We start from the raw sequence: 25,114 nt of genomic DNA, 5'->3' as shown, positions 1-25,114 counted from the left end.
AATTAAAGTAACAAAATAAAGTGCTCCACCTATTGACCTTACCTTCAAGGGTCCACACACATCAGAATGCACTAGATCGAAAACACTTTCTTGTCGAACAGATGATTTCTTAAAGGAAACCCACTTAGCCTTCCCTACAAAACAATGATCACATGTATCTAATTTCACATCTTTTAAACTTGGCAATACATTCTTCTTAGCTAGAAAGTTAAATCCCCTTTCACTAATATGAGACAATCTCTTATGCCACAATTTTGAAACATCTTGATTCACAACTGCATTGACAATGTTATTAGAGATAGAAGGTTGCAAAAGATATAAACCATTGTGACAACATTTATTAGCTTTAGCAACAATCAAAGAACTCTTACAGATTTTCCACTTACCATTTTGTGACGCATGGTTATAGCCCTTGTCATCTAATGTACCTGTAGAGATTAGATCCAATATAATATCGGGCACGTATTGTACTTGATGTAGAATCAACTTAAATCCCGTGTTGGTTTGCAAGCGAATAGTTCTTGTGCCGATTACCTTTGCGAATCCATCATTCCCCATCTTCATAACAGAATAATCACATGGAGTGTAAGATGAGAAAAAATCCCTTCTAGACGTAACATGGTGGGAGGCACCATTATCAAGAACCCAAGTGGTTTCATAGCTACTTATGTTAATTTCATTGTACCTATTACATACAACAAGTAAATCATTAGAGGAAGCAACATTAATAGAATCAATATTATCATTTACATTCTTCTTATCTTTCATGTAGTTCGACACTTTATTCTCCTTCTTCCATTTGAAGCAATATTTCTTTATATAACCTATCTTACCACAAAAATGACAAACTAAATCTTTATATCTAGACCTTAACTTACTTCTACTTCTACCTTTGTTGTTTCGGCCATCACTTTTGTTTTGGCTTCTTACTTTATTTTCAACAACCAAAGCTTCCGAGTGTGATGTTGTTCCTTGCATCCTCCGCCGCATTTCTTCATTTAGAATTCCACTCTTCACATATTCCATTGTCACACCTCCCTTAGGAGCCGTATTAGCTAGAGTAACCCTAAACATTTCCCATGACTCGGGATGAGTATTTAGCACCCATAAAGAAAGAACTTCTTCTTCAAAATGTATACCCATACTAGACAATTGATCAAAACAACCTTGAAAATCATTTAAATGATAAAAAATGGAGTTATTTTCTTTATAAGTCAAATGCATCACTTGTTTAAGTAAAAACAACTTATTGTTACCGGTTCTAGAAGCATATAAGGTTTCTAATTTATTCCACCACGTTTTTGCATTTGTTTCATTCACAACATGATTCAAAACATTATCTCCTACCCATTGATGAATGAAACCACACAGTTGTTCATTTTCAAAACACCACTCCTCATCATTTTTCTTTTTAGGTTTCTTCGTCGCAAACACAGGTAAATGCAAATTTTTAAAGAAAAGTAAATGTTTCATTTTTCCTTTCCATTTTTGATAGTTCATGCCATTTAAAACAACCATTGTTGATTGTTTGCCTCAATTTATAATCGAGCAAAAAAAAAAACAACCTCCGCTTTCATACCACTTGTTGAGGTATAGACACGTAAGAGTGTAACACACGTCACGTTTATGCTCGATTATTATGAGGTAAGGATCAAATAAAAAGACCACAAAACACACACAATGATACAATAAAGATGACACAAGATTTAATGTGGAAACCCCCTCAATGACGAAAACCACCACGGGACAAAGTCCAAAACAATCCAATATCAAGAAAGGGGATACAACACAAATACAAGCTTTACTTCTAGATACAATAGAGAAAAGTAGATATATGTAGCAAAATACTTTCCATTTTTTATAGTTCATGCCATTTAAAACAACCATTGTTGATTGTTTGCCTCAATTTATAATCGAGCAAAAAAAAACAACCTCCGCTTTCATACCACTTGTTGAGGTATAGACACGTAAGAGTGTAACACACGTCACGGTTATGCTCGATTATTATGAGGTAAGGATCAAATAAAAAGACCACAAAACACACACAATGATACAATAAAGATGACACAAGATTTAATGTGGAAACCCCCTCAATGACAGAAACCACCACGGGACAAAGTCCAAAACAATCCAATATCAAGAAAGGGGATACAACACAAATACAAGCTTACTTCTAGATACAATAGAGAAAAGTAGATATATGTAGCAAAATACTACCGACAAAGATGGGTACAATAATCCAAACAAATGATAGCTAACTCACAAACATATGAGTGAAAGAGAAGAGAGAATAAAACCCGGATAAGAAAGCCCACAAGTCGAAGTAGTAAGAGTGTTGATCTCACGTGGAGTTGGAAGGTAGAAGAGTTGAGCACCAACCCTTGTTTTTTGTTCTCTCTTCTTCACTATATCTCTCTTTTCCACACGCTCTCCCTCTCTCTTCTATCTCATTTTCTTCTTCTTATACCTCTCAAAATAAAACGGTCGTTTTGTTTTGTTTTCCCCCTTCTTCTTTTTCTTTGTAGACACACATACACTAAAAACGTAACTTACATTTACCCTTTTCAAGAAATAATGAAAGGGTACTAGTTACTAAAGAAAGAAACAAAACGTTCGTTTTGTTTCTTACTACTACTAATAATAAATATTATTAAAGAAGAAAAAACAAAATAGTGACCGGACACATTAACACCTTTATATTATATATATTACTATCATGTATGCGCATAATTTACGCATAATTGTATGTATACAATTATGTGTGAGTGTGAAATTATTATTCTACGTGAAAGGGTATATGTTATGAAAAAAAGGAAATTATATCTATGAGTTCTTGTGGTTCTCAATGATGTTGTTCATCTTGCAATGTCCAATTGTCACACACTAGGTAGATTGCATCTATGTTTATAGATCTTTGATTCGTAATCCGATGGTGGTCACCACTTAATGGAGGTTGACAATAGATCATTTGTCCTAATTATGGCTATGACAAAAGTTGGTTGGACATTCGACTACTATATTCCTTAACAATCATCAATTACATCATAGTCTGTTCCTTGGGCCCCTCCATAAGAATAGTTGGTCATGCCATAGATTTACATTAATTCAATAATTATAAGTCAAAATGTCATCCACTGCTCTCCAAGAATTGGAGGGCTCAATCGACATTAACAAGTACAATGGTGGTGAAGTTGTCAAGCAATTGTTCCAACCAATGTGGTCGTCATAATTTGGAAATATTCTACAAGGTGTATTTTGTGATTGACCTATGGGGTTACAACTACTACCTTATCCAAGGTTGTCACAACTCACCAGAATGATGGTCGGGAGCAAAGCTGGGGTGGAGTGGTGGTACTGTCAAGATGGGTGCAGTGGTTTAAGACATCATTGTAGAAACTAGGCTCAACACGTAGCCTTGCACTAGGGTCAAAGCTTGTATATGATGTTTGACATCAAGTTAATGGAAGTCAAACATCATATACAAGCTTTGACCATTCTCAATGCTGTGTGCTAGGAACATCACTTAGAAAAGCATGTGATACAATCATTGGAGTCCTATTGGGAATCTACCATCCTCTACACTTTGCCAAAACATGCATTATGGTTGCCAATATTATCTCATTGGGCATAGTCACTAATTTAGAAGGTATGCTTTCCAATCACAAACAATTGAAAGTACCTTTTAAAAGCAAAAGGTGGTTTAGGGTTTAGGGTTTCAATCAAACACCAACTAATCAAGTTAAAAGAATTGTTGATAATGGCCTTTTGCATTTAACCAACAATTGTCTATGTCAAAAGTGGTTTCTTCTAACCAATCTCCACTCTACACCAATGTTTTCCTACCGAATTTTCTTATGCATGATAAGATTTCGAAGTTTTGGATCATTACATAACCAAGAGAGAATTGTTGTCATTCATCTAACATCCCCAAATTGATGAGGTTACATATTAGTTTCGAGTAATGTAACACATTTTTGAGTTTACATAAGATAAGAACAAACAAATAGTTGAATAGATGAGGGAATGGAACCCAATGAACTGGAATGGAGAAGAGTCCATGAATTGAACATAATCATTTTTGGGATGTGGAGGTCAATCTGAAACTTTAATTATACCAATAATAGGAAAGTAAACCAAAATGTTAGAAGTAGATACAAGTCTGACAATATATTTACAAGGATCAAAACTAAGCCATCAATTGTATGGACATATATATATACGTAAATACATGTGTATAGATATTACCATTTACATAAATATGTTCCATCTCTAGCTGATTTCTATCTAAAGATTTCAGGCACAAAAAAACCAGCTAGAGATGCAAACTTGAGAGCTGATGAAGAAAATAGTTTTTGATGGTCTCAATAAGATGGTGCCGTCTTACTACTAATCAAGAATCATGTAAAATAACAATGAAGTACGAGAGATGCACAAGAATTCAAGCATAAATTCACCCTAAACTTGGGAGTCATGATTTAAACTAGTATTTAAACGAATCCCATGTTTTGCCTCTTGCCATCTATAGACAAGGGACTAACTGTGTTAAGGAAAAAAATACATCATGGTAACAACAAACAATGATTCCATAATCTCATGAGTTTCAAAGAATTGATAGTGTGCTCAACCAGAGCAAACATCAAGGTGGTAACTTCAGAGACCTAAAATGAGCTCATATCGGAGTAGAGAATACACCCAATCAGCCTGACCACATTCTGCTTTTCTTCTTTGTACCTCTGAAAATATTGAAGAACGGCATAGTCAATGGTATGAAACACAAGCTGTAATGGACCACCATTGAATCCCTATGGTCAAAATACCACTTGAAGCTTTCTTCATGGTTCCGCATACAATTGGCTAATACACACACATGGAACACTTAATGAACATGATTTCACTACTCAACTATCAAATCTGATCAAGCATCAAAAATAACTCTTCATCAGTTAAAGCACCCATTTCCACGGCTGTTTGTAGTGGTGTCTTTCCATTCTTATCCACAGCTGCCGGATTTGCGCCTCTGAAATTTTTAGTTTAAAAAATCTTTAGCGTTATGTTACTATGGCAAGCTCTCATTCTATTATGCATTTCAAAATGATCTTTATTTAAAGAATGGGAAAACATCAAAAACACCTAACTTTTTCAATATTTACAAGAATCCCAAAAATAAAGTTCAGTATATTGGTGTTTTACCCCAAAAATATGTTGTGTCATATACATATATACATAAATATATCAAGAAATACCTTGTCAGCAAAAGCTTTGCAATCGTGTTTCGTCGATGTAGTATGCAATGATGCAATGGTGTCCTGCCCAAACTGTCGCAGGCATTTATATGAGAACCATACTGCAATAAGAGTTCTATCATACCCAAGTCATCCCCATAACATGCTAAATGTAGAAGTGTCCAACCATACTTTGATAAATCTAGTGTGCTGATTGACAAGGAAGCTTTCTCAAGATTTGGAATAATGTTTTCATAGACGACATCTGTTGAACTATGAGAATTCTTTGGGCTGCTACTTCCTGATGATGAAATTAGTTCAGGCTCTACCACTTCATTGGTTAGTGTGCCTTCTTCGTAAGTTGTATTGACATCAGCATCAAAACACACAATGAGACCATATACAGCATGTTTATCATTTGATTCAACTGCATTCCAGATTTTGTGGCTGACATTTATCGCTCGTTCATGATTCTTGTTTCTGAAGACAAAACGTTTTTCGGCATACTGCAGATGTAAAAAAGTATTCAGAATATATTTGAAGCAATTGGCATCAGCGCTTTCGATTGATGTATGACTCACAACAGAAATCAAATAAGTTATTACATAGCAGTTTATTTTTCTTAGAAAACTTCAATGTATTAATATGACTCCAACTGATAGACAACTATTCACTCAGATGGTCGCCAAAGAGTTAAGGCAATATTGAGATTCACCATCATTATAATATCCACTAGTTCATTATGCTCCTAAAACGAAAATGTAATTGATATTTTCACTAAAATTTAAAAGCAATACTACTCAACAATACAAATGTTTCACAGTTGCTGCTTATAACTTTAGATGTTGATTAAATTTAATCATCTATAGCTGCTAGCATATAATTCATTCACAATTGATCTTGAAATTTTGGCTGTCTTTTTTAGCATATATTTAGCTCTCAAATTCCTACATGTAAATAGGACTTTAGGGTATGCCATTTAACCGCAACCATTGGCAGGGTGGGAGTTGAATTCCTCACCTCTGGCTTACAGGGCAATGGGAGCAATAATTTTTATAGCAGCAATTCTTTAGCACGAAACTAATTCTTTATACATCATGATATTATCTTTGTATTGATTGTAATGGACTGGTTTTGAGTACATTTGGCCTGATTCTATTGAAACTCTTTTTCTATTTTCAGGGCATTTCAGAAGGAAGCACGTTACCTTGGAATGTATATATTTCTCTTTTATTGACAATGGGTCTCTTGCCTCAGGCTTAAAAATTGTCCCTCTTGGTAGTTCTTCATTCAGGTGATTCCTGCAAACAAACTCTATGATTAAGGATTTCACAGATTATCAACTCAAGTGAAGACTTAAAAGCATCATCAACTAGGTCCATACGGTATCCGACTCAATTTCCATGCAACACCTAGGTCATTCAAATTAGATTCAACAGATTCTTCGGGATTCATAGTCTACTTTTTGGCGCATTCTAGAGTTTCAGATGGGTTGTGGACACCCTAGGGGTCCACAGTACATATGCATAATTGACACATCACATGGGTATGCCACAATCCAAAATACATACTTCAAGATAGATTATTTGGTAAGAGTGCAACAGCTAAAGAAATATTGCTTGACAACACAAATGTTGTACCTTTCATTAGTACTAGGCACATCATCAATCTTTTCCCCATCACAGAAGCACTCCTCCCAAATACTATTTGCAAAGTTGTTTCCAATAGACTGAAAGAGATTGATAACAGACGGTTCCCAAACTTTTACATCTAGGGTTAAAGACCGCACCTGCTCAAAACATATGGCAAAAGTGGATGTATGAAATCCTCAACATTTAGAAAAGAAAACCTTTACATCTGGCATTGATGAACTCACCTGCTCAACGTATATCATAGAAGTACATATAAACAATCCAAATAACATGCAAAAGTAAAATAAATTCCAGCAAAGAAACTTTGTTTTATGAAGTCAAAGCATTGGCATTATTTCAAACCTAAGACTGATTCATAAATCAAATAACACTTCATACAAGCTAAAAAATACCATAAGTCACAAGTTTACCCAATTGTTTTATGGCACTCTACTTTGACAGTCAATTAAAAAACATAATAATGGACAGGAAAAATGCACAAAGGAAGTTCCTTTGCAGATTATCATTGCAAAGCTTTAGTTCAACAAGTCAAAAAGAGAGATATACCAACATCTCTAAAATACTATAATGGCCTATGACACCTAAAATTACAATTGCTTATGTTAACTTGTCAAACAAACTTTCACCTTTGAAGAAATCTGTCATTATGTTTTATTATGTATGTAGACACAAAAAAAAAGTAGAAGCCCCTACAAAATTACAGCATCGTGTATGCTATTACTGTATAAATTTCTTGTTAAGTTTCCACAATATTCTTTGCTCCTCATATATACATTGTTCTGAATGAGCATGGATTTCTTTTTGCCCTCATAATCATCCAACAACTGCTTATGTACATATGCATCTTATCCTTCTTGTTATTTGTATGAAAAAAATAACAAAATACCATAACAAAGGTAGTACATTCTTCCAAGGTAATGCATATACAACAGAAAGCAGCATGGTGTGTACTTTAAACAAATACCTTTGAAATATGCACACCAAGGTTGCGATGGACACCAGAACATTCAATGCACAATAAAATGCATAAGTTCAAAGAGGCCCAATCTGGATCGGAAGAGCCGCAATCAGCACAAATATCATTTCCTGAAACTCTTCTCAGCAAATCAATAGGCCTTTCCTGGATCTCTGAAGAGCTTTGCATGCAGTCCTGAGGGTTTGGAAGAGAGCTTCTTGATGTTGCAGAGTCCTCAAATGCAATATGATCAATGTCTGAAGACATCGAACTGCTCTCACTAGCAGTTTGTTGGTGACAACTATCCATGGAGCTTCTTGAAAGTCTCTGGCTACCACCTCCCTAGACCATAATATGCCAGATCAGTTTTGTTGGACAAAGAGAACTGATGAACTATGATTATATGGGCAGTTGATTGTGCAACCTGGTTATGTATTTGAGAATTGAGTAATGACGCAATTACACCAGCTACTTTGTCTATCCAATCCACTCGATCAATTGCACTCTCTGCCTGTACAATGGAAAGACATGGTTAGACAAAGTAAACAATCTGCGTCATAGACAAGTTCAATTTGGGGTGAAGAATTTTATAATGCCTGCCTGAAGTGTATAATTCTTTGTTGGAGAAATAATTCTGAAACAAAATCGCAAATCTTTCTGCTCCGCATCAACTTTGATGGTAGATGTAAGCAAATCAACAGTATTGTGTCCTATAGTCTTCTCATCCTGGTATACAGAGCATTCAAAACAGTGACAAAAATGGAAATTTTGGTTGGCAATGATAAATGATAAAGATATTCAATTGATGAAAATACTGGGTGGCAACCACATGTGATGAAGATATTCAATAATTATAATTGAAGATGAGTTGGCTTACCGTCAGTTTTTCCCAGTGTTTGCGGTAGTAGTATAAGATTCCATGACTATCAAGTACAAAAAATCTTCTCTTCCAATCTCCACGGACACTTGAAGAACGTTTCAGAAGATAGCCTTGCTTGATTATTTGAACCTATAATTCAAGTTCTCTTCAGATTATAAGGCTAGAGATCTTGAAATGGCAGAATATACTGACAGTTCCCATTTAGATCATTAACCTTTACCACATTCAACTCGGAAAATCCATGTTTTGACTACATTTACTTATTTATATTCTTATAAATTATAATATTAATTAAAATAGCCTAATAAATTTTCTACTAATATTCCTGCCTTTCATTGTAGAAAATTTACTTATTTATATACATAATATTATCAATCTAAGATAACCATTCCATAAAGTGAATCATCCTTTTGAGCTCATGCCCATTGTAAATAACAAAGATGTGTGCAATACCAATACAAGGACATAATGAAATGTTGACCTCCATAAACAAAGGAATCCAAAAAGAATTTAATTATGTTACCTTTCCTTTTAATGTTGATTGCATAACTGCTTCTATCATCTTATGTGAGCTCCGACCAACAGTATGAATACCATCTCCAGATGATGACGAGTCTACATCAGATAATGAATGTTGATTATCTCTGTCCATCTGTCGACGGAATTCTTGCATTCTGTCAGCTAGTGCTGCTTGTTCATAGTTGGCCCGCTCCCGAGACTGTTGAGCAAATGTTAAAACCTAAATCCAAAAAAGCATAAAAGGAATTGTTTGTTTTCATACTCATATACTTCTATTTAATGACATTTTTAAACTGCACAGAAATGTGAAAAGAAGCAACATAATATCAGTCAATAAATATGGATCCCCATTGCAAAATGTTATCTACAAATCAAGGAACAAAACAAACCCACCTGATGAATATATGGTTCCATTTGATGAAGCAACTCATAACCCTGTATGATAAATCTGACAAAATATTATACCATGCACAAAAAAATTAGTTATGAGCTGTAAGAAAATATACAGATTGTACTACCTGCTTGAAATACCTAAGATGTGCATCCATCATTCCACTGACAGACTCCAGAAATTCAAATTTCTTCTTAGCTTCAATATTAGATAGAGCAGTAACCTGTGGTTTTCTCAGAGGGTAAGAAATATGGGGACTTGTATCCATATATTAGATATGTCAATTATATGTTAAAAAATGGACCTACACAAATTATAGCTAGAAATGTGGACTAGTGATCTGAATCATACATACTAGATTGAAGCGTGCTTGCTCAAAAGCTGATCTCGCATTTCGAAGGTCCTGCAAGTCGTTTTACGCATGAAAAGGCAAGTGAATGAAAATATCTATTTCAACTTCTCACAAATCCATTCAGGCCATGGTAAAGGCCTCTACCTCTTCGGCCTCAACAACTATGTCTATCTTTGTTCCTTTCTTCAAGGAAAGGAACTTCTCACGAGCCTGCCAACACCTTCACAATTAGAGAAACAGAAGACTCCATGCATACAAGTTTAGGAAGAGAAAATTCTAAAGAGATCATTAACATTAACCTGATCATAGTGCAGATTCGCCTTGTCAAAACGCTTACGGACTTCCTGGATATTTTAATATATAAACAAAAATATTTACCACAATACTGTTGTGTGAGATCTAGTAATATTGATGATATCAACCATTTCCCAAAATCAAAAGCCAAGCCTCTAAGCTGAAGCAAAAACCAAGTAGCAGAATGTTTTGATGATGATCCGCTTATCAATAGGACCATGAAAAGTTCTTTTACAGATAGAGTATAGTTAGCTGAGCCTTTATAGCTCCATATCCAAGTCAAAGCAGCTATGGTGCAATCAAAAAATAATATTCATCTGACATCAAACATTATTGAATAGCTTCCCGTTTGAAATACAACTCACACATAAGGTGTTAAATCCAGTTGGATTTTGCATTAGTGACAGCAAGAGAAATACTATACTCCTCATAATGAAGGACACTTGTTGTCATATCTGGCCATAAACGCAGTGTACAGAAAAATAACTGGGACAGCTAATATTAGCCTTCACCCACCAATTTATTCTTCTATTTGGGTATGGACAGTGAAGCCCTCTTTTAAACCTTATCATGATCACACATGACTGTCTCCCACATTGTTCCAGGATTCTCACTCACTTGGCTTTGTTGGAAACCTTTATCTTATTTTGCTTAATATGAAGCTTCTACCTTATTTTTCTTCATTCAATGCCTCTATTCTCTGCTACATGGATAGTGTAAGATTGTTTCTTTCAAATTTAAGTAAATAAAAATAATCACACTAGATATACAAAATAAACTCTTGAAATAACATTCCTCTGCTTTAGAAATGCAGCTTGACTACCAAACAGCATTTATATTAAAGCAAATGAACTTCCAGTCACCTTTACATCCTGAAGATCAACGCTGGTAAACTTCACCAACCGATCATTGAGCATGTGCTCCACCTATAAAGAGAATTAGAGATAGAACCATAACGGAATTCTTAGACAACAAAACTGAAGGTATATAAAAGCTTGAGAATCTAAATACTCTACCATACACTAGTTATTTTTTTATCCACAAAGCATAACCTAAGGTGAGAAATTACATTCATGATATTAAATCCCATTTCAAGAAAAGCATCATTCAATACTTGAATATAGCATGGAATCAGTCAGACAAACAATGCTAATACCAGAACTTTGTCTGAGTCAAAAGGCAATCTGAACTCATGGTACCTAAAACTGTCATGATGAATAGCTATGGGCCCTACCTAACAGTTGTTTATCAGTTCGAATTTTATTAAACAGTTTGGTTTGGTTTCAAATATAATTAAACGGCTTGGTTTCAGTTCAGTCTGGTTCTACCATTTGGGTTTATTACTGGTTTAATGGTTTATTGCTTTTTTGTTTAACTTCTTTTATTTCCCTAATGGTTTAATTAATGTTCTTTTTGTTTAATGATTTAACTACGTTAACTTAAATGCCTTTTAATTTAATGTTTCTTTTGTTTAATTAATTTGACTTAAATAGTTTGGTTACATTTGTGAATAAATGGTTCGGTTTGATTTCAATTATTCCATAAAACAGTTTGATTTCACCTTTCCCTTAAACTGTTTGGTTGAAATTGCTTAGGTCTAAACAATTTGGTTTGGTTTGGTTTTTGCTATTATAAATGGTTCAGTTTGGTTTTAAGTTCAAGAAATGGAACCAAACAGAAACCAAACCGGGCCCATACCTAATCATGAATCATCAAGCATGACACCTTCTATCTGTGCCAATACACAACCCTTCTGCACATATCATCCATAGACCTAACATGAGTCTAAATAGCTCCAAGTCATTTAATGCAGCCTCAAGGAAGAGAATTAGCTTCATATGATGAGAATGAGCATCTTGCCATTGCGAAAAGGACCATTGGAAGGGAAACACAATATTGTGTCATAGATATAGATCAGAAATAAACATTTCCATAAAACCTACAGTGGAAGGCAACCTGTGAGCGTAGAACTTCCTTATATGTGCCAATCTCACGTAAAGCAATTGTGAACTTGCTCATAACAGGCCCTGCAAAATCAAGATAAAATGAGTCTTTGAAGTTTGAGGCAACCTAGAAACATAAACACGTAAATTAGGTCAAACAAGTTTTGAAGTTCAAATAACATATGAGCAGTCTTTTGATCTCAGTAATAAATTAGATAGAACATGGTTTTGTATTCCTATGACTGCTTTTCCAAGGGAATTTTCACATGGAGTTCGTGGGATAAAGCTACATGAGATTAAGAGTTAACACATTGAGCAGTGTTACAACATAGGAATAATTGTTGCAAAGGATACCCAATAGATTTCATAAGATCATTTCCATATGCCTCTTCAACTTTTAAAATCAAAGTAGAGCACTCTGTAATGAAACCAAAACAATTCACAATCCTTCAACAGTTCTTAACCCCAAGGTAGATAGGCCCCAAATCCGCTTGCAATTGGTCAGTCAGTTAGAATTGGATTTTGATGTGTAGAGGTGTGAGACCAATCCTAAAGTTGTGCCACTATAAAGTCATTTGAAATTTGGATGTTAGGACCTAACTAAAAATTTTAAACGTTATGAGCCGGTTACGATATTTGTGAAGAGGCAGACACTTGACTCGATGAGCAAGGCTTATCTTATTCAATCAAACCTCTTTCCAATGTATAACTCAAAATTCCGTTTTACGCCACCAGAGGCACATTTGAGGCCAAAAATCTGCAAACATTTCACTTAATTGTTTATAATAAATGCTGTGTGTAGTGAAGAGTGCTCTTGAAGTTTCAGGCATCAGTTTCAATTGACAAATTTGGCCTAGACCAGGGTTTTTCTACTGGCTGAGTCTCTAGGTTTAAGATATAATATACTGTATTTTCTTTACTCTGTTTTAAATAAAGAAATATTGAAAAGGGGCCAATTGTTTGAGGTCAATATGGTTCAAATTCGTCGGCCAGGAACAATCTAGCTTCGTGAGTTTGAATCTAAGCCTTAATAAGTCCAAACTCTTCAGGGGTGTTTCTTTCTTTATATAATAATTTCTGGAGGTGAGAATATAGAATTATTATGTTGTTGGTTTTCTACCACCCTTTGGAAACAGAAGAACCAGTATCACTAACCATTGCAACTACACTGCATCATTATAAAATTGTTTTAGCCCAACCACAAGGTGAATTGCCTCTAACTTCACCAATAGACATCATAATATTGCTAAGGTAATTTCGTGAATCAAATATCTACAAGAAAGCTCCAAAGAGAACACTTAAACTTATATATATAATTACAAATGACAAAAAAATGAACTAGGGTGACCAAAATTAACCTCCAACGGCCATACTAATCGGATCATCGTGGCCCCCACCAAAGCCTTCTAATGCACTTGCAAATGCAATATCTCCATCATATGCCTCTCCAAGTTGTTCCCTGAGGCATTTTTGGTTCAAAATCCCAAGATCATTAATGCAATTACTAAGAAAAAATGATTACCATAAAAAACTTGTTTAGAATATGTACGCAAATCCTAGATATGAAAAAACTATAAGAATGCACAAATAAATAATGAAACTAAGCAAACATAGTTAGTGTTGCAGATTCATTCTCCAAGGATAAGAGCAGACATGAAGAATTGTTAGACATTGAAATATACTTTAATCCATATAGCTCCAAGTTTTTTTAATATGTACTTTAATGCAATTTACAAATAACAATAAAAACCGAGTTGTGTCATATCAATCTCAAACAATCAACGACCTTGGTACTCAATTTACAGGAAAAAGTATAGTATTCGTACGTGTATTTACGACAACCTTGGTGCAACCTTTGACAACGGTCTCTCAATAACTCTGCATTTTCTTCCAATATTTGTAGCTACGATTGTATAAAACACAACATTAGCTATTAGATAAAAGCACATGAAGCTTAAACCTAAGAAGCACCACGAGTGGAAAACAACTAGTTACGTTTCAAGTACATGATAATGCATCAAATTGCAAGACATCTAATCAAAATGTAAAAAAAATGAAGACATTCATAATTTTATAGAAAAAGAGACACATGTGCACATAAGGCAAAGATCACATCTACCTATGTCACTAAATCCCATTTCTAAGCGATTTGATGGGAATCGTGCAGAAAATCACTATTAAGTTGACAAAGCTCATATTCAAATTATCGATATTCAAATGCTGTTATTGGTAAATCGTTTCAGGGTCTATTACTTGTAGAAGAGGGGTTATGAGAATTTCTAGAAGTTGCATCCAAAGATGCATAATTATTGCATATATCTTGTAAGGAACTGTTTAGAACCTAGATAAGCGCATTTAGAGAGTGTTATGAAACATAGATAAGCAATTATTCTTGACGAGAGAATCTAAGAATGGTCGAGTAAACAAAGAAAATGATCCAAATCTGAAGTTATTTAAATAGGTTTACCACGTTGTTACACAACCTAGAAAAGAGAAGGAAATTGAAGAACGTAGGGGAGACACATTTTCTTGGCTTGTGATTGCTTTCGAAGCACCAAATAAACACCGAGTATACTGAAACCCATTCTAGACAAGACGCTTGATATGGATGTGATATGCACAGAATGGTGAATGTTACATAATCAATCATAATATAGAAATACGAAAGCAGAAACAGTGAGCCACAGCCAATGAAATGTGGTGAAATACAGAATGGAAAATTAAATAAAGAAAGTAATTTATAAGATACAACACTCTTTGAGCAGGGTTCAATGAGCTAAACCAAAAACTCATCCACAATACAGGGGTTGCAGATACTAGCTGGCAAAAATTCCAACTTTTTACAAAGCACTTATCCTAATTGTACAAAAATCCCATCAGGATAACTGCAAGCCCAGTAGATTCAAATTGAATGATATATATGAAATAACTTTAAAAGAGGGCAACTCTGCACTAATAGCATTCAAAGAAACTCTCTAAGGTATTATTTCCACACGTTCGTCTCAATCTGCTCATGATTGCATTCCCAACACACCTGGCTATCATAAACCGAGGAGCCATCTTCTTCTTTTTCTTTTACAAATGCTCTTAGTGGGTAATTCTTTTAAGAAAACAGGGTTTGTATTAGATGTATAATATGTACATAAGTCTCTAATCAGGTGAACTGACAGATCCGTACACCACCATCAAATGTTGTCACTTGCTGAGGTTTTGTATTAGAAATATGTGCTCGGGTCTACATGCGCTAGCCATGCAAAGAGTATCCAAGCATATCACAAAAATAATAAATATGCCCAATCACAAGTTCCCAAAACAGGTTTGGTACAAAAAACTAGTAAGAGCAAAATCTTCTCATCTGCCTGGATGCTTCATATTATGAAATGGTTTAAAAGATGGAGACTAAAACATCTATTGGTAAGAAGTATGTGATCATCAAGAGGCATGAAATTTGATGTAGGAAGATGCTAAAATGTCAAAATTGGAATATTGCATTGCCAATATTAACCTTTAACATCGGTCCCAATACAAGCTAAAATGCCAAAATGTATCCGACCACATCTTACTACTCTAATGTGCCTTGGCTCTCGAAGAGCCTTAAACACTTCTTTGAACTCGCTTACACAAGGTTGGTATTAAGGTAGCATCATGGCATCATCATTCATGCAAGTATGAAGATACGTGAGGTACACAGTGAAAACCTAGCGGATAGACGAATATCGCTTACTTTAGCACATGCTCGCATATAAGGTAATTTTTGAGAAGTATGATGACTTCTTAGACAGGCATAATAATTTAAGTATCATACTCAAATCTCCAACAAGAAGGTGAGTACATATGTGTGCATTATTTTCACATAGAGTTTTTACTACACCCTTCTTAGGAAGGCATCATATCCAAGACGATACGGTTATTTGGTTCCATATGGGTTCCTCGTGGACGATAAAAAAGACTATATTCTCTCTCTCTCTCTCTCTAAGCTCTCTGTAATCTCTCTGTAAGTTCACTCGGCCATCATTTTCTACGTTCTATAGCTCATTGGAAAGCTCTTTCAGAGAGCTTTCTAAAGAATGTTCATTTACTAAATTCTGTTACTGTGGCGAGAAGTTATGAGCATTTTCATCCACAGCCATCTTTGCCCCACAGTTCCTCAAACGCAAGGTAGATTTTGAAGCCCTAAATTGAGTGAAAGGTACATTCTCTCTCCCTTCCTCTCTGTCTCTCTCTTCCTGTTGGGTTTGTCCCTACAATGGCAAACATTGTAAAGTCGCCACAAAGTTCGGGGTTATAATTGATAATGAGTCGATGTCACCAACAAATCTTGATTCCAATGCAATGGACAAAATGCTTGAGTCACTTGATTTCTCTTCAAGAAACCATAAACAAGCAAGGTGAAGAGATTAGGACGTTAATGAAAGAGAATGTTAAGCTCCAAATTGTTGTCATTGAGAATGAAAGTCTTAAGCAAGTGGTTGCAAAACTTGAAGAAGAGATTCAAGAATGTAAAAGAGCTTATTTCGAAACAAATGAGCGCCTTAACAAGATTGAGTTAAAGGAAGCATTAAAAGAAGAAAAATTGGACACGATGAGGCGGGATGTAAGTGAGATGAAAAATGTATGTACAACGAAGTCATGGGCCAATGTATGTGGTAGGGATGTGGCATCAAACTCATCTAATATGCATGTGATGCATCAAGAGAAGAATATAGAAAGCATAGATGTCCGAGAATTCAAGAAACATGAAAGACGATCAAAGAACATTGTCGTCCGTGGGATTAAAGAAGAGAGTATGGAAACACCCACATCCCTTGGAAAGGCCATTGGTGAATTTTTTAGCATGCATTATGGGATGTCAAATGTGAATGTATATGGGGCACACCGAGTTGGGAAACACGGTGTTACTCGTTCCGAAGAAAGGCCTATTGTATGCACAATGACAGATGATACAATGCGGTGGATCATACTCAAAAATAGTTGGGTATACCTCAAAGGTACGCAATACTTTGTGAGTGAAGATTGTACTATCTCACAACAAAATGCTCGTCGTAAAGCATATGAAGAAAGATTGAAAAATACGGTTAAGGATGTGCCTAAAGATGGAAATCTAGGCAAATTAGGACACGTGACCTATGAGACTAACCCAAGCCTTTTACGACTATGCTTTTGGAATTGCAATGGATACCCATGGAATGCGGGATTTGGCATAGAGGAGTTCACTGATGACTCGGATATCACACTTCTTGTTGAAACATGGGAGCATGATACTCAAAGGATTCAAGGTTTAGGAAACTATAATGTACACTCTTTAATATGGAAAAAAAATCCAAGACAAAGAAGAGGACAAGGAGGGGTGGCGTGTTTGATTAAGAAGGAAATAGAGAAATATGTGTCAATCATAAAAAAATGATGAACATAAATGCTACATATGGCTCAAAATAGAAACACCTAATGATTTGCCCACTTTTGTAGTTGAATGTTACATTCCTCATCAAGATTCTAACTTTTATGCTTGTTTGGATAAAGATCAACTTTTGCCAATCTAAAAGATGATATTGCTTATTTCAAATCCAAAGCGGAAGTTATTGTCTTTGGTGACATGAATGCTCGTACAAGAAGTTTCCAACTTGATTCACAAGAATCTTTCATGCCACATATCTCAAGGATGCAAGAGGATATGCAAATGTATAGCCGCTCTTCTAGCGATGAAAAAGATCCGGACCAATATGGGAAGTTACTCTTACAAATGTGCAATAGTACCGGATTGCTTATTGTAAATGGTATTTCCTTATGGCCCAACACTAATGGTTTTACATGTAGAAAACACAACGGAAATAGTGTGATTAACTATGCGCTACTTTCCGAAGGTATTTTGGATCGTATACATAAATTCTCACTTGGTGAATGGACACCGGAATCCAATCATAGGCCTTTATGTATTGATCTAAAATGTATACATAGGTTTGAGTGTGAGAAGGCTATTGAAGATAATAAACAACCGCACTTGAGCATGAACCTTAAGCGCACTTGTATTCCAAGATGGTTGAGGATATGTTACAAATGATAAAGATACAACATGGTGTCACACTAGAATGCAAATGGGAAGCTTTCAAGAAAGTCATTCTCTCATCTACAAACAAATGCTTTTTGACCAACCGCACATCTTGAAAATGCACCAAGAAACTTAGGAAAAATGGTTTGATAAAGAATGTCGTGAAGCTCGAAAGTGCCTTATGGTTTTGGATGTAGTTAAGGATAAAGAGAATTACAAAAAGCATTTGCATGAGTATAAAAGGCTTATTCAAAGAAGGAGAAGAATATGGGAAGTTACTCAACAATTAATCCAAACGCAAGAGAAAGCACATGCATGTGCTAAATTTTGGGGAAATCTGAAGGGGAAACGTGTTGAGAGTTATGGTGACTTAACTCTTCACGACTTGTCTATGCATTGTAAGAATTTATATGAGTTATCTCTTGCCGAAAAGATGATGTGTTATGGTTCTCTTTCACATGTCTCCCTTCTTTACAATTGAAGATATATGCATAGCACTTAGAAATTGGCCTCTCAAAAGGCAAGCGATCTTCAATGTATAAAGGTTGAAATGCTCAAATGGACGGGAAAAGAAGCACATGTATAGATAAGCGATATGTTTAATGATGCATTGCAACATGGTATGCCGTACGATTGGACTACAAATTGGATCAAACCTTTACATAAAGGTGGAGATGTAAATAATGTAAACAGCTATCGAACCATCATGGTTGGCTCATCACATAGAGAAGAACCTCACATCAACTTCCTAGAATTGCATGTATAGATAAGCGATATGTTTAATGATGCATTGCAACATGGTATGCCGTACGATTGGACTACAAATTGGATCAAACCTTTACATAAAGGTGGAGATGTAAATAATGTAAACAGTTATCGAACCATCATGGTTGGCTCATCACATAGAGAAGAACCTCACATCAACTTCCTAGAATTGCATGGGAAGCATGCAAAAAGATCCAAAAGACACATAAAAGCAAAATTTTATGTTTTGGTTGGATGCAAGATATAGAAAAATGGTTTGGTAGATGGGATGCAAGACACTTGCTTCATGATGCATCACTAGATTCCTCTGTAAATGAGGCCTTTTTGCAACGCCAATGTATCATGACATGGGACAAATGTGGAGGAGGCTCACGCTTCACACATTATACTACACATGTTGCACCTAACTACAAAACCATATTCTTTGCGGAACGGGGAAACCGTTGTCGTGATGTGGCGTACTCGAGAGTGGGAAAAACCGACGAAAGGGGGGGGTCAAAAATGTGAATGTGCAATGTGTGTGCACACAAAAGCGATTAATTGTGCATATGCAAAATAAAAAGGAAAAGAAAGGGTGGAAAGGAGGTATAGAAGCTCGTGCAAAAAGTAAGAGAGAGGAGAGATAAAAGGTAGAGGGGAGACAGGCTATGAATTTATAGAGATAGAATTATATATTATACAAGAGAGAGTTAATGGGCTAGTGGATAGTCACATTGACTTCTAGCTAGAGGTGCACGGTTCAAATCTAGTATTACAGTGCAGCGTGATTTAAGAAATTTTATTCCTTTTTCATTGAAGACAAAATTGGCGACCCCCCTTCCTTTTTTTCTATAAAAGGAGGTCGAGGGGGGCTCATTCGAGAGGACGTTTTGGGAGGAGGAGACTATCGCCAATTTTCCTTCAGAGCTCTTCATCTTCTTATTCACCACTTCTCTTCATCTCATACCCCTTCATCCCCCCCATCGCCATGTGCTCGTCTTCTTCGCGTCGGCACTCGAAGTGCTCGTGAGCCCAAACTTCGTTGGTTCGATGTTGCTCCGCCCCGTTCGTCCTTGCGAGCCCGTGTGCTCGCCGTTCGGGTGGTCGTGGTTCGTTGGGATTGGCATTTTGGTGGTGCTCGTGTGTTCATCTTCACCGTGTTTGGATTTGCTTTTGTCTCTAAGGGCATTTAGTATTTTTGTTTTGATTGAGCTTGTGGTTAACTATAAGTTGCCATTGTAAACAAAACCCTATTTTATAAAGGGTCCTCTTGCGTTGGAATCGAACAAGTATTTATCTCTTTGGTCAATATCATTCATGTTTCTTTCTCTCCTTCTTTCTTTATTTGTGTCTTCCTTGTACGTTCGGCCGTCTTGTGATGAGGGAGCGTTTCGGGCGTGCCCATGCACCTCTCCTCCTCATAAAGACGTACGAGCATTTGTGCGTGTGCTTGTGTCTTTCTTGTACATTCGGTCGTCTTGTGACGAGGGACCATTCGGGCTTGCCCATGCACCTCTCCTCCTCATAAAGGCGTACGAGCATTTTGTGCATGTGTTTGTGTCTTCCTTGTACGTTCGGTCGTCTCGTGACGAGGGAGCGTTCGGGCTTGCCCATGGACCTCTCCTCCTCATAAAGGCGTACGAGCATTTTGTGTGTGTGTTTGTGTCTTCCTTGTACATTCGGCCGTCTTGTGACGAGGGAGCGTTTCGGGCGTGCCCATGCACCTCTCCTCCTCATAAAGGCGTATGAGCATTTGTGCGTGTGTTTTGTGTTTTCCTCGTACGTTCGACGTCTTGTGATAAGGGAGCGTTCGGGCGTGCCCATGCACCTCTCCTCCTCATAAAGACGTACGGACATTCGTGTTTGTGTCATCGTCCCCTTGTGCGTTCATCTTGCTTGTACCCGTTTGGTCACTTGGCTCGTGCGATGATCTCGAAAGGTCGACGAGTCGTGATCAACGAGAGCCACTAGCCTCACAAAACAAAGGGCAATGAGACCTTGCTCGAGAAGGGGTCGAGAAGTAGTATTGGTATAAAGCAAACCTCAAGTCTTCTCTATCCCTTGAGTACTCCCTAGTCCAAGACCCCTGTGGTCCCGCCCAAGTAACACACGTGCGCAAAACTTCGCGACATCGTACACATCGATACATGTTAGAGACCATACCATTATCTACCATTCGAACCATTGCTTCCATGCAACTTAGCTCACATGCACTGCGATGTTAGACAAGGCGTTGGGGCACAAGTGATGAGAGTGGTCGACTATGCACACTTTGCCCTAAACAAGTTCGCTAGTTTGAGTATCATACTTTGATACAATGCTCTGGCTTTGATCATATTCGACCATGCTTTCCACATCTCTTCGACCGAGCCCAATCCTTGCATGAATTCCTCTCACAACCACAATGTGCACTCTTGATTGCAACATTCATTGGTAAAGTTCTTGAACATCGAGAGTCACTACTCACTTTCACACTTATCACGTGAAATGTAATATTTTTGGTTTTATAGGTCATATTTGACCTCCGACGACGATAATATAATCTATCTATCTCTCTAAAGATCCAAAAGACACATAAAAGCAAAATTTTGTGTTCCGACTAGATGCAAGATATAGAATAATGGTTTGAAAGATGGGATGCAACAATAGATTCCTTTGTGAATAAGCCTTTTTGCAACACTAATGTATCTTGACATGGGAAAAATGTGGAGGCTCACTCTCTACACATTATACTACATATGTTGCACCTAACTACAAAAAACATATCCTTCACCAAACGGTAAAACCATATAGATGATTACATGGTAGAATCCCTCCCATTGTCTATAATCTGAACCATTTTTCCAAACGACTTAGCTCACACTCACTATGATAGGAAATGGAGCATTCAGGCACAAGTATGAGAGTAGTCGACTACAAAAACTTTGCCTTAAACAAGTTCGGGAGTCTGAGTATCAAATTTTGATACAATGCTCTGCCTTTGATCACATTCAGCAATGTTTTCCACACATCTTCAACCAAACCCAATCCTTGCACAAATTTCTTTAACGGTCACAATGTACATTCTCATTTGTTGCATTCATTAGTAAAGTTCTTGAACATCGAGAGTTGCTACTCACTTTCACATGTATTATGTGAAAATATTATAGCTTTGGTCTCATAGGTCATATTTGACCTCCGAAGACGATACAAAAAATCTATCTATCGATCTCACACACATAAAAGCTGTAGAAAAATGTAGAAAAATGTAGAAAAATGGTTTGGAATATGGGATACACTATACTTGCTTCATGATGCATCAATAGATTGCTCCATGAATGAGGCATTTTTGCAACACCAAAGTATCATGACATGGGGAGAATGTGGAGGCTCATGCTACACACATAATAATACATACGTTGCACATAAAACAAAACCATATTCTTCACCAAAGGGCGAAACCACATACACAAATACATGTTAGAGCCCATACCGTTGTTTGCAATCCGAACCATTAGTTACATACGAGCTAATTTACACTCACTTTGAAGTGAGACAAGATGTTGGGTGCATGCTAATGCTTATCCTCCCAACCATAGGTCATGCCTTTATATAGTAGCCCTCATACATAGGGGCTACTATGCATGTTTATCCCTTTTCCCCCACAACATTATAGTTGCAATGTCCACACTCACCGCACTCACCCCTAGGGACATCTTAGAATGGGCACCATGACACTTTTCGTCATGACAAATATCAAAATAATTCTCTCAATCAGATGGCTTGAATAGAGCCGTGCATAAGAATCATCATGGGGATGCCATCTAATGTTGCTGACATCAATGGTCCAAATACATAGGAAAATACCCCCCTTATTTATCTAACTTTTACAAGGAGAAGGCAACTGAATCATTGAAGTTTCTAGTTTGAAATATGAATCACAGCAAAAAAATCAGAAAAAATGAGTCAGATGTTGTACATTCTCATGAATAATTTCCTATCATTTCATGCATGTAAGCAAATACTCAGCCAAAATATGTAAAACATTCTACTGAATTCTTATATTTTTGGTGTTTTCGCAAAACTTTCTAAACATCATCAATTTTTAAATATTTTATTTCTCAAAATGCTGTATTGATGTCATACTTCTTCCACATCAAAAGAAAAAACCGCAGAAACTTCCCATATTAAATGCAGTAAAGTCGCAAGAAATTTGATTGCAGAAAAAGATAGGATTTAAATAGATCAGCCGCAAAATCATGATAAAAACTTCCACAGAAAATGCAAATTACTCGCATGACATTCGCCTACCCTTTGCAGCAAATTCGCTCATTGATGCAAAAGCTAGCATGAAATTCTCGGAAAAGGAGACGAGAATATTTCAGAACTAAAAAGGTGCAGAGAAGCTTAGGGATCTGACCTGTTTTCTGAACATTGGGGAGTCATCGAGCTTGCCGAAATGCATGATGTTCTGATGGTTGACTTAAACCTGTTATTTTGAAGAAATCGCCAAAAGAATCAGTCCGCGAAGCAAATCAAAGTATTAAAAGTTGCATGCCACGTCATTGAGAGGCATCGAAGGTCCGTTTCCTTGAGTAGGGTTTATCTGTAGGTGTGTGCCAGAAACGACAAGGAAATTAGGGTTTCTGAGGAATGGCAACGATGGATGGATGGATGGATGGTCAACGAGAGTGGGAATAGGAGAAGAAGGACTATAAAAAACGCAAATGTTAAAATGGAGGAAAAGCGCCCAAAATATCTTCTTCTTCGTTTATTGGAAAAACATGGGAGGAGGAGGAGACACAAGAGGCCTCAAATAACTATAGTCTATATGTAGTAGTAACAGTCAGCAGCAATAGTATACATAGTAGTCGCCATCGGTCATCATCATCATCAATTATTATGTGGGGCTGGCACCGCCCGCCAATATCACCAGAGACACATGACAATGAAAAAAGTATATAGTTTTATCTTTCGTTTGCATATGTCCATAATCAACCCAATGAGCTTCTCAACCAAAAACCAACTCCTCTGTATCCTCCCACTTAACCCTAACACAAACGGCATCATGAATCTATGAGAAAACAACAAAAATACGCAAACGAAGGATTAGCAAGAGATGTGATATATATAATCAAGGATGTGTTAGCTCATCGACATACAAGAATATGAGCCACGTGTCGTGAAGGCGGAATACTTGCTTTGAACCGGAATGCCAAAGATGGGGGTTGGAATTCTACCGCTCTAAAAATTTCGATGTGAAGTCCAACTTCCGACTTTACCAAATCTTGCTCGTGCTTTTTCCAATCATAAACTTAAATGTGGGACATTGGGGAAACTAAGAAATTTTGCCCTTCGACTTGTGACAAGGTTTTAATGAAAGGAGTGGCAAGTGATTCCCTCGGTCTTAAACAGAAAGAGCAACTTTGTAGGTTCAAGGAGGACATAAGCGTGCTTGAGCTGAGTTTTATAGAGCACTTTTCTTGTGTTAAATTGTCAGGAGTGGCATTTTAGGTCTACACAAGAATACACTTTTGTAGGTTGCATGAGAAAACAAAAGTCCTACAAAAGTTCCAATCTTAGAGAACCATGTGAAAGAAGTCTTGTGTGTTTAGCCTAAACAATCAACTTGTCAAATGGATGAGGAAATTTGTCATTCCTCTTCTCCTTCGACGCATCTCTCCTAAAACAAGATTACATAAAGTATTAAAAATGAAGATTAAAATAAAAATGTAAATGTAAGTACGGAGGATTTTAGGGAATTTTAGGATTTCATTGGTGTCAAGATTTAGGGTTTGTTATTCATCTTCCTTGTGAGTTGTGGGAGAGATTATTATCCTTGTTGAATTGTGACGAGGAGGTTTCATCTTCTTCTTGTATGGTTCCAATTAGAGTTTTCAAATGGTGACAGTATTTTGGGTTCTCTTGTTGGAAACAATTGATGTTTTATCGTCTCTCCTTCTAGGTTGAGTTTAGGAGTTTTCCCATATTATTATTTTTTGAGTGGGGTGTGGGATTTTGGAGGTTTTATGTGTTGGATAACAAGTCCCGCCGGATGGAAGTGGAGCTCGAGTTGAGAAAAAGGGGAGAACTGATTCCCATGGAGTTGATGAGTAAACTCGGTCGAGGCCGAAATC

The 25,114-nt window shown here is 36.6% G+C and overlaps 1 protein-coding gene across 2 annotated transcripts; it reads right to left on the bottom strand.

Annotated features, from left to right (window-relative positions):
* Window positions 1-4,437: 4,437 nt before the first annotated feature.
* LOC147861043 (ADP-ribosylation factor GTPase-activating protein AGD3-like) lies at window positions 4,438-23,691 on the bottom strand. 2 transcript variants are annotated; one of them, XM_087323292.1, is made up of 19 exons: window positions 23,398-23,691; window positions 14,035-14,111; window positions 13,567-13,667; window positions 12,222-12,292; window positions 11,129-11,191; window positions 10,271-10,315; window positions 10,116-10,181; window positions 9,975-10,022; window positions 9,747-9,842; window positions 9,622-9,663; window positions 9,233-9,448; window positions 8,707-8,838; window positions 8,430-8,555; window positions 8,254-8,340; window positions 7,839-8,171; window positions 6,863-7,011; window positions 6,430-6,523; window positions 5,244-5,728; window positions 4,438-5,017 (listed from the first exon to the last, which is right to left on the bottom strand). In XM_087323292.1, the coding sequence occupies exons 1-19, from the start codon at window positions 23,440-23,442 to the stop codon at window positions 4,906-4,908; spliced, it is 2,388 nt and encodes a 795-aa protein (XP_087179418.1). In that variant the 5' UTR covers window positions 23,443-23,691; the 3' UTR covers window positions 4,438-4,905. The 2 variants fall into 2 exon arrangements, with proteins under 2 accessions (XP_087179418.1, XP_087179419.1); XM_087323293.1 differs by lacking the exons at window positions 13,567-13,667; window positions 14,035-14,111; window positions 23,398-23,691 and having other exon boundaries at window positions 12,205-12,279.
* Window positions 23,692-25,114: the final 1,423 nt, after the last annotated feature.

This window comes from Azolla caroliniana, unplaced genomic scaffold, assembly GCF_043228905.1.
Source record: "Azolla caroliniana isolate FFs.n. ecotype wild unplaced genomic scaffold, voAzoCaro1.0.p SCAF_8, whole genome shotgun sequence".
Classification (NCBI taxonomy): domain Eukaryota; kingdom Viridiplantae; phylum Streptophyta; class Polypodiopsida; order Salviniales; family Salviniaceae; genus Azolla; species Azolla caroliniana.
The sequence above is the reverse complement of the archived record's forward strand: the minus strand, read 5'-3'. Positions and strand labels throughout refer to the sequence as shown.

Coding starts and splice junctions, on each gene's coding strand:
- LOC147861043 (XM_087323292.1), bottom strand. CDS start 23,442: ATGCATTTCGGCAAGCTCGATGACTCCCCAATGTTCAGAAAACAG. Junction 13,668..14,034: donor CAAGGTTGTCGTAAATACAC/GTACGAATACTA, acceptor AAAATGCCTCAG/GGAACAACTTGGAGAGGCAT. Junction 11,192..12,221: donor AGGAAGTTCTACGCTCACAG/GTTGCCTTCCAC, acceptor TTCTCTTTATAG/GTGGAGCACATGCTCAATGA.